This window comes from Bos mutus, chromosome 3 (assembly GCF_027580195.1).
Source record: "Bos mutus isolate GX-2022 chromosome 3, NWIPB_WYAK_1.1, whole genome shotgun sequence".
Taxonomy (NCBI): domain Eukaryota; kingdom Metazoa; phylum Chordata; class Mammalia; order Artiodactyla; family Bovidae; genus Bos; species Bos mutus.
In genome coordinates this window covers 107,347,773-107,359,803 of record NC_091619.1, presented here as the reverse complement: position 1 = coordinate 107,359,803, position 12,031 = coordinate 107,347,773, and the positions used below count along the sequence as shown (strand labels likewise).

Genomic DNA, 12,031 nt, shown 5'->3' with positions numbered 1-12,031 from the left:
ATAAAAAGACAGTAAGTGTTGGAGATGGAGAGAGATTGGAACCCCCATACACTGCTGATGGGGAAGTGAAATGGTGTAGCTGCTTTGGAATGTTTCTTATTATTAGTCTCTTGTTACATGAAGCTCTTTGTTCTCTACAGCTGGCTGTGGCTTTCCTAGTTTGGACTTTCTAAAGTCATCCACAGCAGAAACATTTCTGCTATCTTGGGCAGACATGTTTCAGGCAGAGCCTGTTTCTATTTTTTGCATGTGAGTTAGCAGATAGGGGTAGGTGAAGAGAACTGTTGGCTGCTTTAGTTAAGCATTTCAGTTTTGCTGGTTTATGAACCAAATATTTTAAGAGATAATTATGCTTCAGAAACAGAGTTTTGTTTTGTTATTTTTAAGCTGATCAGGTTCACAAGAAGCTGATTGATGGAGTACAACATGGGGGTAGCCTGTGTGGTAATGGTGAATCACTAGCACAATGTAAGTGAGATAATGCTGAAGGTTCATAGCTCCTTGTTTGGCACAGGTGTTATTGATAAAGTGCCAGGGAATCAATTTCTGATGGATATGTATTAGGAAGGCCAGTATTTGCCTAGGGTGTTTTCTGGTAGGCAGGTCCATCCAGAGACCAAACTTCAAGTTAGAAGGATCTTTGATTAACATACTCCAAATAGAGCAAGAGAAGCTGCTGCTACTGCAGCTGCTAAGTCACTTCAGTCGTGTCTGACTCTGTGCGACCCCATAGATGGCAGCCCATGAGGCTCCCCAGACAGTCCTAAATATTAAGTCCATCAAATCAGGGTAGCTGAATTGTCCTGCTTGAGTAAGTGATGAGTCCCGATTGTTCAGGATAATTCCAGTATAAAATACTTCCCCCTATTGTCAACACAAGTATCCTGGAAACCTTATATTGCCAAATACAAATAAATGTCACACCCCTGCCCCCAACCTGGCGGCTTCCTGGGTGGCTTAGTGGTAAAGGATCTGCTTGCCAATGCAAGAGATGAGGGTTGGATCAAGAAAATCCCCCTGAAGAAGGAAATGGCAGTCCACTCCAGTATTATTGCCTGGATAATCCCCTGGACAGAGGGCCTGGTGGGCTACAGGTCTAAAGAGTTGGACATGACTGGGCAATTGAGCACTCACATATGCACCCCCAACCTCCAGAGCAGGACAGAAATCTCTGTTGGTCTGTATGCTAACTTCTAGGTTTGAACTCTATAGTCCCCCGACTTTTAGGTAGATATTTTTTCTTTAAATTATTACTATGGGGACTTCCCTGGTGGTCCAGTGGTTAGGACTACACAGTGTCTCTGCTGAGGGCCCAGGTTCAATCCCTGTTGGGGAACTAAGATCCCATGAGCTGCATGGCTTGGCCTAAACATATGTATGTGGTATGGGTCATTAAAGCATAGCCTTTTCTTTCTCTGAACTACAAGAAGATGTAGATTCCCGTGTTTCAGTTTCCCATCCATATTCATTCATTACTAAAAACTTGTTTTTTTATAAACTCATGTCATAGTGTGTATCTTATGGAGTTTTACATCTTAAAATTAGGGACTTACCTTAAAGGGATTCTAGGTCTTATGCCAAGATTTTTGGATTTGTATTTGGAAGGCTGTTTCTTGGAAGGATTTCCATAGATGATTGTTTTTATCCATTGTTTTGACTGTTAGTTTACTTTTAGAGAGTGGTGCTTATTGATCCTGTCCTGAAATTCTCTAGGCTTAGATCTTGTTTGTGTCCTGTGACCTAAATTAAGCAGATTAAAGTAAATGTTCTTTTGTAACACTCCTTTCTTGAGTTAGTTGTGAGTCCTTGGAGTGAGAATTAGTGATGTAAGTTTCACGATACTAATATATTCTCATAACCTAAAACGAGAGACAACTGTGTGTGCTTAATTGCTGCAGGGAAAGCAGGTGGTGGTGCTAGAAGAGGTTGGTGTTCATCAGAATACCAGTACTTTGATTTTAGATTGGTTGTAATGTGGATACTGAAGTGAGAGATGAGATAAGAAATGCTGTGAATATGCTCTTTAAGGTACACAAGATTCTCGATTAAGTGGAATTTCCTGTGAGGTAGTAAGTTTGATATTAATGGAAATGAGAGAAGGGAAAAAAGTGGTTTGCCCAGCAAAGGCCTGTACAGACATTAAGTACGGCAGTGGAGTGGTTGAAAACAGATACAGATATTCAGAGAGCAAACTGTTAACCATGTACGTTAGTTCCCTGGCCCAACACAATTCCTACATCCTTTCATGGGTTCAGTTCAGTTCAGTTGCTCAGTCGTGTCCGACTCTCTGCGACCCCATGAATTGCAGCATACCAGGTCTCCCTGTCCATCACCAACTCCCCGGAGTTCACTCAAACTCACGTCCATCAAGTAGGTGATGCCATCCAGCCATCTCATCCTTTGTTGTCCCCTTCTCCTCCTGCCCCCAATCCCTCCCAGCATCAGAGTCTTTTCCAATGAGTCAGCTCTTCTCATGAGGTGGCCAAAGTACTGGAGTTTCAGCTTTAGCATCATTCCTTCCAAAGAGAACTTTAAAGGACTTAGTTCTGAGTTGGTTTTACATACTAGGAAGGCTATAGGTCTGTTTTACATTCTTGGTTTGTTTTCAGGTTATAGTATATTTGCCTTCCATTTTTATTTGCTTGATTAGTAGTAAATCTTTCTGTGGAAGAAAATAAGCAGTTAAATCTTTTCTGAGAAGGATCTTTTGGAATATAAACCTAGTATTTATGGATTGAAGAATAGTTGCATGGTTTATATGTAGCTTGACCGTTGAGGGCTGCGAAGGTTGAAGCTCCGGGGCGGCCTGTTGAGAGGCTATATTTGGCACTGCTTAGTATTAGGAACTCTCCCCAGTGAAACCTATCCACAGTGTTCCACACACGGGGCAAACAGTATTAAATACTCCCAGGATGTTCCTTCTGGTGAATTCAGCAGTCGTTTACCATGTGCCAAGCACAGTGCTGGCATAATCACTAGGGACACTTAAGAAGAAACTTAACAATCCAGCATGAGGAGGGGGAAGGAATAATTGAATTCTTTATCTTTGAGAGTCTTTAATGTAGAAAAGCTTCTTTGGCCCTTGCTGTCAATATTACTGTTTTTGCTTGGAGGTAAAAAGTAGAATCTGCATTTAAAAAAAAAATTTATTTGGCAGTGCTGGGTCTTAGTTGCGGCATATGAGATGTAGTCTCTGACTAGGGATCAAACCCAGGTCCCGTGCATTGTGAGCATGGAATCTTAGCCACTGGACCACTAGGGAAGTCTCAGAATCTGTGTTTTGAATGATACAGAAGCCATGTAATTATATACCTTAAGACTTTTGCTTTAAGTAAAGTGTATCTGTTCTTCCAAAGAAAAGTGGTTTGGCGGTGAATGCTTGTGATTCAAAAAGAGTGATGGGTCTGGAAACGGTCCTCTCAGGTGGCTCTGCAAAACACTTTAAAAGATAAACCCTTGCTCCAAGTGACAGGATTGTATCTGAAATGATTTCAGAAGGCTGTTTGAATTATGCACCTGGGTTTTACATTGAAAACAGGGGGGCATAGAACAACAGTAGTGTCAGTACAAGATGGAGGAGGAGGACATTTTGCAGCTGAGGAGGTTTTATGAGAAAGAACTTGAGGGCCTTAGTGACTCATCTCACTCTGAATCAGCATGTGATGTGGCTGCCAGAATGAGCAGTCTTAGGATGCATTAACAGTGTCTAAATAGTTTTCAGTATCCCAGTGAAGGACGACAAACCGGAATTGATTCCGTGGCAAATAGGGGGATGATGTGGATAGGAAACCTCGTCATCTGAAGGATCTTGGAAAGTTCAAGGATATTTGGATCATACCAGCCCTTAGGAGTTTAGGAACTGTGTCCCATGTTTCTGCCTGCTAGCGTGCTGATCACTACTTGTTCAATAGTTGGATTCTTTTATATTGCTGGTGTGGGAACATGGCTGTCTTACCCTAAATGAAACAACATGTTAAAGAAGAGTAGGCATTGCTGAAGAAACAAAATCTCCTTTGGAAGAAGTTTTAATTTGAACAGAAACTAAATGCTAAATGCTTGTAACATGTAAAAGGTGCTAAGCTGTTTTCCAAGGTGGTATTTGTCTGTCTCCCTTATGATTATACAGTGGAAGTGAGAAATAGATTTAAGGGCCTAGATCTGATAGATAGAGTGCCTCATGAACTATGGAATGAGGTTCGTGACATTGTACAGGAGACAGGGATCAAGACCATCCCCATGGAAAAGAAATGCAAAAAAGCAAAATGGCTGTCTAGGGAGGCCTTACAAATAGCTGTGAAAAGAAGAGAAGCGAAAAGCAAAGGAGAAAAGGAAAGATATAAACATCTGAATGCAGAGTTCCAAAGAATAGCAAGAAGAGATAAGAAAGCCTTCCTCAGCGATCAGTGCAAAGAAATAGAGGAAAACAACAGAATGGGAAAGACTGGGGATTTCTTCAAGAAAATCAGAGATACCAAAGGAGCATTTCATGCAAAGATGTGCTCGATAAAGGACAGAAATGGTATGGACCTAACAGAAGCAGAAGATATTAAGAAGAGGTGGCAACAACACACAGAAGAACTGTACAAAAAAGATCTTCACGACCCAGATAATCACGATGGTGTGATCACTCACCTAGAGCCAGACATCCTGGAATGTGAAGTCAAGTGGGCCTTAGAAAGCATCACTATGAACAAAGCTAGTGGAGGTGATAGGATTCCAGTTGAGCTATTCCAAATCCTGAAAGATGATGCTGTGAAAGTGCTGCACTCAATATGCCAGCAAATTTGGAAAACTCAGCAGTGGCCACAGGACTGGAAAAGGTCAGTTTTCATTCCAATCCCAAAGAAAGGCAATGCCAAAGAATGCTCAAACTACCGCACAATTGCACTCATCTCACACGCTAGTAAAGTAATGCTCAACATTCTCCAAGCCAGGCTTCAGCAATATGTGAACCGTGAACTTCCTGATGTTCAAGCTGGTTTTAGAAAAGGCAGAGGAACCAGAGATCAAAATGCCAACATCTGCTGGATCATGGAAAAAGCAAGAGAGTTCCAGAAAAACATCTATTTCTACTTTATTGACTATGCCAAAGCCTTTGACTGTGTGGATCACAATAAACTGTGGAAAATTCTTCAAGAGATGGGAATACCAGACCACCTGACCTGCCTCTTGAGAAATCTGTATGCAGGTCAGGAAGCAACAGTTAGAACTAGACATGGAACAACAGACTGGTTCCAAATAGGAAAAGGAGTACATCAAGGCTGTATATTGTCACCCTGCTTATTTAACTTCTATGCAGAGTACATCATGAGAAACGCTGGACTGGAAGAAACAAGCTGGAATCAAGATTGCCGGGAGAAATATCAATCACCTCAGATATGCAGATGACACCACCCTTATGGCAGAAAGTGAAGAGGGACTCAAAAGCCTCTTGATGAAAGTGAAAGTGGAGAGTGAAAAAGTTGGCTTAAAGCTCAACATTCAGAAAACCGAGATCATGGCATCCAGTCCCATTTCTTCATGGGAACTAGATGGGGAAACAGTGGAAACAGTGTCAAACTTTATTTTTCTGGGCTCCAGAATCACTGCAGATGGTGACTGCAGCCATGAAATTAAAAGACGCTTATTCCTTGGAAGGAAAGTTATGACCAACCTAGATAGCATATTGAAAAGCAGAGACATTACTTTGCCAACAAAGGTTCGTCTAGTCAAGGCTATGGTTTTTCCTGTGGTCATGTATGGATGTGAGAGTTGGACTGTGAAGAAGGCTGAGCGCTGAAGAATTGATGCTTTTGAACTGTGGTGTTGGAGAAGACTCTTGAGAGTCCCTTGGACTGTAAGGAGATCCAACCAGTCCATTGTGAAGGGGATCAGCCCTGGGATTTCTTTGGAAGGAATGATGCTAAAGCTGAAACTGCAGTACTTTGGCCACCTCATGCGAAGAGTTGACTCATTGGAAAAGACTCTGATGCTGGGAGGGACTGGGGGCAGGAGGAGAAGGGGACGACAGAGGATGAGATGGCTGGATGGCATCATTGACTTGATGGACGTGAGTCTCAGTGAACTCCGGGAGTTGGTGATGGACAGGGAGGCCTGGCGTGCTGTGATTCGTGGGGTCGCAAAGAGTCGGACATGACTGAGCGACTGATCTGATCTGATTTGTCTGTCTCACTCTCCATAATATTTTTAGAGCATAGACATGGAAGAAATGTTAGAAATGGGAAAACCTATGTGTAATGGCAGTGACATTTAAAAAGTCTTCAAAATTAAAACTGAGAGTTGTTTTGAATGAATTTTAGTAATTTGATCAGATAGCTTTAGATATGGTTGTCCCTGCCTTACACTAAAATATTTGTGTTTTATATCTGTTTATGTATATCAAGAAAAAAGACTTCTCAATCTTATGGAGCTTTCCCTTTTTTATGTGACTTGCTCTTTCATAGTCTTCAGGTGACACTTAACTGCTATCTCTGGACCGTCCTACCTAAATAAGTCATTCTGTGCGTGTGTGCTCAGTTAACGTTAGACTCTTTGCGACCCCATAGACTAGCTCGCCAAGCTCCTCTGTCCGTGAAATTTTCCAGGCAAGAATACTGGGGTAGGTTGCCATATCCTACTCTAGGGGGTCTTCCTAACCCAGGGCTTGAACCCGAGTCTCTTGGTACCATACTTTATAAATTTGCCCATATTTATGCTTTTTTTTTTTTTTTTGCCATCTTCCTAGTACTTGCCAGAATTACGTTTTTGCTTGCTCACTTGTTTATTGTCTATCTGCAACTCTAGATTATAAATTCCACGGAGGCAAAGACCAAGTCTTCTTTAATTTATCATTGTCCACTTTCAAGAGTTCTCGTGAATGAGTTAAGGTATTCATTTGATCTATTTCCAGCTCTAGTTTTGTATCATCCAGAGTTATTCCTCTTAACTCTCAGGGGTAGTGGTGTTTTAATTTCAGCTCACATTAAAGGAGTTCTCGAAGTGAAGGTGCTGTCACAGTAAGTGACTCTTGAATATACTTGTCAACTCTAGTAAGTTTAATATATATAAAACTGTTAAATTTGGCTCTGTTTGTATTTAAGTGACAGCTTTCTCTTCCTGTTAATGAAAATGTCTTAATTTTCCAATGTCTGGGAGTGGAAATGAATATTTCCTGTTTTACTAACTTGTTCCCCCATCTTCTTTTTTCCTTCTTTCTTTTTTAAATTTTTTTGGCAATGTAGCACAGCTTGCAGGATCTTAGTTCCTTGACCAGTGATTGAACCTGCACTCTTAGCAGTGAAAATACAGAGTCCTAACCACTGTATCACCAGCGAATTCCCTCCCTTTTCTTTTAAAGTCTGATATTGTCCACCTGTTGTGTAAAAGTGAGCTAAAAGGATTTTTATTTCTAGCCTAGGCTAAAATTGGAAATTGGACAGAGAAGTTACTAGGCAAAGATATCCCTAGACTTGTAACAGAAAAAAAGCCATTGAACAGGAATGAACCCAAGGAATCCCCAAATATACTGAAGGCCAACCAAAAAAACAATGTGTTTTCAGTATTCAGTTTCTGTAAGTTTCTTGTTTACACCTTCACCCTATATCCCCAAATAACTTATTCTTCCACCCTGGCTTTGTACAGTGACACTGCTGGCGAAAATTGGCTCCAAACTGAACATCTTTGACCTTGATAGAACATGTAACAGTTTGATCCTTTTGGCAGGATCTAGATGTAGGCCTTTGGTATCCTCATTTAGCCATCTCTTACTCATCACCCTTTGTCTTTGGCTTCCTAGCCGTTTCTCAGTCCTCTTCTAAATTATGTCTCTTGAGATTATTATGGTTATAATCCCTATGAACTGGAGCTGTAAAAGCTTCCTGGACTTCTTTGCCTTTCCAAAAGTTATTAAAATTCAAATCTAAAACTTGAATATAGTAATGATAAACAAATACTGCCTTTCAGTTTGTCTCTGTGTTGCTCTCTTACCAGATCCTGAACTCCGTAGGAGTTGAGACTTAGAATCATTTATTCATCCCACAAGTCTCTGGCAAGACCATATAATATAATGGTAGTTAAAGAACACTGGTTTGGAGCCAGCTCACTTGGGTTCAAATCCCAGCTTAGCCACTTAAAGCTGTGTGCTTTGGGCAAGTTAGTTACCTTCTTTTATGTGCACAGTATCCTCATCTGTAAAAACGGATGTAATGATACTCTGCTTGAGGATAAGTTAATAAACATACTGTTTAAGTGTCTGTTGTTCTGGGCATTGAGCATCCATTAGTAAATAAGAGATTTATGCCGGTGGGAGCTTGCATTCTACTTGGGTACAGGTGGAAAAGCAAAGTAAACAAGTGCAAAGTAAATAACTTTCAAGTCCTAGATTGAATGCTCTGAAGAAGAAAACAAGGCATTGGACTATACCTTAGAAAATGGCTTTTGATTGGGTGGCCAGGGCAAGCCTCTGGATAGATAGCTTTTGAGCTGGGATCTGAATAACAAGAAAATCTGAGAGGGAAGGGTGAAATGTTCATCAGTTATTATTTTCCCTTCACATAAAAGAATCTTTTGTTAAGCAGTGAGGTGTGACAGAATTAGGCCCTGTAGTTCTTACCTGGTTTGCCTATTAACTAGCTTTATGATCTTTGAAAAAAAGAAGAGACAATTTTGTGGGGTTTTTTTTCATGGGAAAGTGACCCCGAAAGAAGGTTGGCTTTTGAAGGTAGTAACAGGCTAAAAGAAAGTTAATGGTTTTTCTCCTTATAAATTACTTTATTCCTGTGTTTATGGATTAATGTCCTGTATTTTACATGATGTACTACATCCTGTTGTGGCATTACAGTATTTGAGAATAGTCTCTTACATTTTAAACCTTTTCCTTTGAAGTAAATATTAAGGATATGCTTCATGGCTTCAAGTCCAGGAAGTAGGGAAATAAATGGTCAGAAATGCCACCTACTCTCTAATCAAGATGCCATTGCATAGAGTTTCTCCTGTGAGGACTGGGAAAACCCTGTCTTAGGTCATCTCATTACTTGTATTAACAGTTAACTGAGTTGGCAAAACTTGTCTGCTTGTTGAGAAAAGACTACATGTCCCAGATTATCGATAGCTTGCTTCATTTTTGTCTGTTTTGTGGTGTTCTCTAGTGAGAATTACAAGTCAGGTTTTCCATTGGCTGCTATGGGATGGTGTTTGGAATTGTACTGCTTAGAAATCCTCCTTGGTAAAAGGGCAAGGAGTGGTTTTTTTTGTTTTGTTTTTAATTTATTTTTGTAATTGAAGGATAATTGCTTTACAGAATTTTGTGGTTTTCTGTAAATACATCAATAAGAATTAGCCATTGATACACCCATGTCCCCTCCCTCCTGAACCTCCTTTCCATCTCCCTCCCCCTCCCACCCTTCTAGATTATCACTGAGTCCCTGTTTGAGTTCCATGAGTCATATAGCAGATTCCCATTGGCTATCTATTTTACATATGGTATTATAAATTTCCATGTTACTCTCTCTATACATCTCACCCTCTCCCACCTCTCTAAAGCAGTCATGTCATCTTTTTTTTTTGTTTCTAAGTGTTCACAGAAGTTCAGGTTTACAAAGAGGCTCACTCATTTGTTTGATTCTTAGGTATAATTGAAAAGTGACCCTTTCTTCAGAGATGTCAAAAACAAACAAATCTAAGTCTGGATCTCGCTCTTCTCGGTCAAGATCTGCATCAAGATCTCGTTCTCGTTCGTTTTCGAAGTCTCGATCCCGAAGTCGCTCTGTCTCTCGTTCAAGGAAGCGCAGGCTGAGGTAAGGGGGGTATGACTGTATAATGAGATCATCATTGGTTTGTCAGTGTGGGTCTCTGAAGATCTTTTGTTAGACTCTTTCTGTGAGTGTCAAGTGGAGGTAGGGCATTCGCTTGAGGTGGAGTGTTGGGCTGTAAGATATTCCAGGTCTCTTCAAACACTACAACTCTAAATCAACTTTGATTGCAATGCTGTTTGCCTAATTCCTTTTCTTTCCTGCCAGCAGATACTGTTTTTCATCCACTTTGAAAGAAAGAATATTTTTTTTTAGCTACTTGCTTCAAATCTCTGTACCAGATTGTTCACTGAAAAAATTCACTGAAGTATTTTTGGAGGCTTGGGCCAAAGTTTAGTTGCATCCTTAGCAAAGAAAAGATAGCTAAGAAGAGTAATGGTACAATCAACATTGCAAGAAAAAGAAACCTTAACCCACTAAAATAAACCTTAAAGAAACTAGTCAGTAGTCACTTATATACCCCTGATATGCCACTTACTAACAAGCTGCATCTATTTAGTAAAACACATCTTAAAACTACCTAAAAGTCACTATTGTAGGCATCATTTTGCCTGACTAAATGTGCAAGTACTTCTTTTGAATTTATCACCAATATTCTTTAATTAGTTTCTACACCTTTAGTTGTATTATTTCCTTATTTCAGCTGTGTCTTGGAATAGGGTGCCCAACTTCCAGCGTCTTTTTTTTTTTTTTTCTGTGTTATGAGTTCTATTTTTCATTCTTTAAAACTTAATTTTATTTTGTGAGTGGGTAAGAACCTTTTAATAAATGTAAGTTTCTCTATGGACTTCCCTGGTGGCTCAGACAATAAAGCGCCTATCTACAATGCGGGTTCAATCCCTGGATTGGGAAGATCCCCTGGAGAAGGAGATGGCAATCCACTCCAGTACTATTGCCTGGAAAATCCCATGGACAGAGGAGCCTGGTAGGCTATAGTCCACAGGGTTGCAAAGAGTCAGAGACGACTGAGTGACTTCACTTTCACTTTCAAGTTTCTATATGTGTGTTAGAGAAATATTGATCATTTAAATATTTAAACACCGAAATCATTCTTTTTGTCAGAGTTGCAATAGGCAAGGATGTGATTCTCAGTTTTGCCACTTGGAGCCCCTGCTGATTACTTTAGATGAGTGTCCTAGAGCCCTTCTCCAGATTGGTAGGATTCTCCCCTACCCTCACCTTCCCAACAAGAATAAGTTAATTCTTAAATGGAATCTGTGAGAAGCCTGTTTGAAAATTAATTCCAGAGTAGAGATTGAACAAAAAGTAGGTGTGCAAAAATGGTGATGACTTCCATATAGTGTAGAGTAGGAAGTTTTAAACTCCGGGTCTCTCCTTCAAAAAAAACCCTCCATTAAAAAAATAATAACAACATTATGTCTTGAGGGTAACCAGTCTTAGCTTTGTTTTTCTCTCCCATATTTCTTGGGCACATACTTTTATATCAGGCTTTGTTCAAGCTTTGTGCTAGATAGAGTGTCTGTTGCCTAATTGTGTCAGAGTCTCTAAAAGTAAAGTTCCATCCCATTTTCTCATACTGTTCCCCTACCCCCCAAGAAAGAGGGAAAATCCACTGAATATATTTACCTCAGGAAGTTGCTAACAAGGCCATAGGACTAAGCAGAGACTGCTAGTGAACTCCACCTTACACCCATATTCTTTTGATCTGGACTGTTTAAACCTCAGTTTTAGCTCATTTGGTTCTACAGGTAATTTTAAAAGTTAATTTAATAAATGGAAACTAAGTGGTTCAAAAAAGAGAGTCTGTACAACTGAAACGGAGAGAATTGAACTGACATAAACCAAAATGAAAAATGCTAACCAACTCTGCAATATTTGTGATAACTGGTATTCTGGACAGATCGCTTCTCCTAATTGTACATATCATTTGGCATGGTCATCAACTTGGTAAATGAGGGAAAGATATCTTAGGCAGGCAGTATGTTTTGGGGTAGGTCTGGAGCCACTCTATGTGCTGTTTTAATGCCTGGAAGATTACTTTGGAGGAATATTGTCACTACAAAAATGTTTTTATATTTAATTCTAGTCTGACTTCTCTGTTTTTTAGAAACAGATAAATTTGCCACTAGATGTTCAGCTTTTATTTCTGGCTTATCTGTTTCATGTTTTTCTTTTGTTTCCCCTCTCCTATAAGGAAAATATACTATCCAGAGAGTTTGAGAAACCATGTCTTTAATTTAACTTAACTGCTGAGTTCTACAGAACTGGAGAAAAATTGGTTG

The 12,031-nt window shown here is 39.9% G+C and overlaps 1 protein-coding gene across 4 annotated transcripts in view; it reads left to right on the top strand.

The window, feature by feature from the left end:
• Positions 1-12,031, top strand: part of THRAP3 (thyroid hormone receptor associated protein 3) — a 72,273-nt gene that overhangs the window by 43,400 nt on the left and 16,842 nt on the right. For all 4 annotated transcript variants that reach the window (XM_070368423.1, XM_005892656.2, XM_070368424.1 and 1 more), the window contains one exon: positions 9,606-9,773. In XM_070368423.1, the coding sequence (XP_070224524.1) occupies positions 9,637-9,773 (137 nt within the window). In that variant the 5' untranslated portion in view covers positions 9,606-9,636. The remainder of the gene's footprint in view (positions 1-9,605; positions 9,774-12,031) is intronic.